Source organism: Priapulus caudatus, unplaced genomic scaffold, assembly GCF_000485595.1.
Source record: "Priapulus caudatus unplaced genomic scaffold, Priapulus_caudatus-5.0.1 Scaffold1988, whole genome shotgun sequence".
Classification (NCBI taxonomy): Eukaryota; Metazoa; Priapulida; class Priapulimorpha; order Priapulimorphida; family Priapulidae; genus Priapulus; species Priapulus caudatus.
In genome coordinates, this window is record NW_014579049.1 from 43,157 (window position 1) to 45,136 (window position 1,980).

General features: G+C 54.4%; 1 protein-coding gene across 1 annotated transcript in view; it reads right to left on the reverse strand.

The window, feature by feature from the left end:
* The window catches only part of LOC106818037 (ectopic P granules protein 5 homolog), a gene marked incomplete at its 5' end in the record, with an annotated part of 12,732 nt that overhangs the window by 6,062 nt on the left and 4,690 nt on the right, over positions 1–1,980 (reverse strand). Inside the window, 3 exons of the mRNA XM_014822751.1 lie at positions 132–319; positions 944–1,099; positions 1,564–1,689. Coding sequence (XP_014678237.1) covers positions 132–319; positions 944–1,099; positions 1,564–1,689 — 470 coding nt within the window. The remainder of the gene's footprint in view (positions 1–131; positions 320–943; positions 1,100–1,563; positions 1,690–1,980) is intronic.

Sequence of the window (1,980 nt, forward strand, 5' to 3'; positions counted from 1 at the left end):
CACACACACACACACACACACACACACACACACACACACGCACACACACACACCAACACACACACACACGCCCACACACACGCACACACACACACACACACACACGCACACACACACACACCCACACTCGCCTCAGCAGGCCAGCCGACCGGTCCTTGGTATCGGCGATCAAACAGCTGGGGTCGCCGTTGGTCCTGTACCACTGCGCAGCCTCCGTGAAGCTCTCCGCATCCAGGTGATGCCAGCTGAAGCCAGCTGCCTGCTGCAGGAGAGGGGCGAGGTCGCACGTAGACTCGGCCAGCTGTGAGTCACAGCCCAGCTGCAAGGTGGTGAAGGGCACGCGTCACACGCACGCACGCACGCCATGTATGCACGCACGCACGGACGCACTCACGCACATACGTACGCACGCACGCACGCCATGTATGCACGCACGCACGGACGCACTCACGCACATACGCACGCACGGACGCACTCACGCACATACGCACGCACGCCCGCACGCAATGTATGCACGCACGTACGGACGCACTCACGCACATACGCACGCACGCACACACGTCACGTTACGTACGGAAACACGCACGCACGCACGCACACACGTACGCCACATACGCACGCACACACGCACGCCACGTACGCACGCACACACGTACGCCACGTACGCACGCACACACGTACGCCACGAACGCACGCACACACGTACGCCACGTACGCACGCACACACGTATGCCACGTACGCACGCACACACGTACGAACCATAATAGGAAACATTTAGACATACAGTGTACATACATTTCACATTTTCACATATAAAATTTACACATCTAATGTTGTGTCATGCCATCAATATAAAGTTGATGATAGCGTTGTCACGGCAACCGCGTCCGGCGCCGGCGCACCTCGCGCACACGTTGCCATGGCGACGGCAGCACCACCGACCTGCACGAGCAGACACAGCACGGCCCTCTGCAGACGACCGGCCTCCTCCGGCTCCAGCAGACGCTCGTCGGCCAACTCCATGATGCGTTGCCACGGCAACCGCACGGCGATCTGACCAAGGAAGCAGGTGGACGCCGGCGGGTGAGTCTCTCTCACCTAGAGATGGAGAGATAAAGAGAGATAGAGATAGAGAGATAGAAAGATAGAGACATGGAGATAGAGATATATAGAGTTAAAGATATAGATATAGATAGGAATAAAATTTAAGATAGAGATATATCTACTGATGAAGATAGATAAATAGATAGATAGAAAAGATAGAGAGAAATGGAGGGAGAGAGAGAGAGAGAGAGAGAGAGAGAGAGAGAGAGAGAGAGAGAGAGAGAGAGAGAGAGAGAGAGAGAGAGAGAGAGAGAGGAGAGAGAGAGAGAGAGAGAGAGAGAGAGAGAGAGAGAGAGAGAGAGAGAGAGAGAGAGAGAGAGAGAGAGAGAGAGAGAGAGAGAGAGAGAGAGAGAGAGAGACGTAGAGAGAGTAGAGANAGAGAGAGAGAGGGAGAGAGAGAGAGATGCACATATGTATCTACAATAGCTGTGGTTATAGGTATACAACCTACCACCTACCTTGAGCATGGTCTCGAAATCTTGTGCGGACGGTAGGAACAGGTCCCATCGCAGCTGGATCAGCTGTGAGTGATAAGTCTTCAGAAAGTGCTCGGGTATCTTAGGGCTGGACAGCGTGCTCTTGCTCTCTCACTATCACATACTATTACAGAGAGGTCATCGTTGGTGATGGAGCAGCTATGGGCGTACTACGCCAACGAGAGAGGGGGAGGGAGAGAGAGAGAGAGAGGGGAGGAGGGAGAGAGAGAAAGAGAGGGAGACAGCGTGTTGGCGTAGTACGCCCATAGCTGCTCCATCACCAACGATGACCTCTCTGTAATAGTATGTGATAGTGAGAGAGCAAGAGCGAGAGAGGGGGAGGGAGAGAGAGAAAGAGAGGGAGACAGCGTGTTGGCGTAGTACGCCCATAGCTGCTCC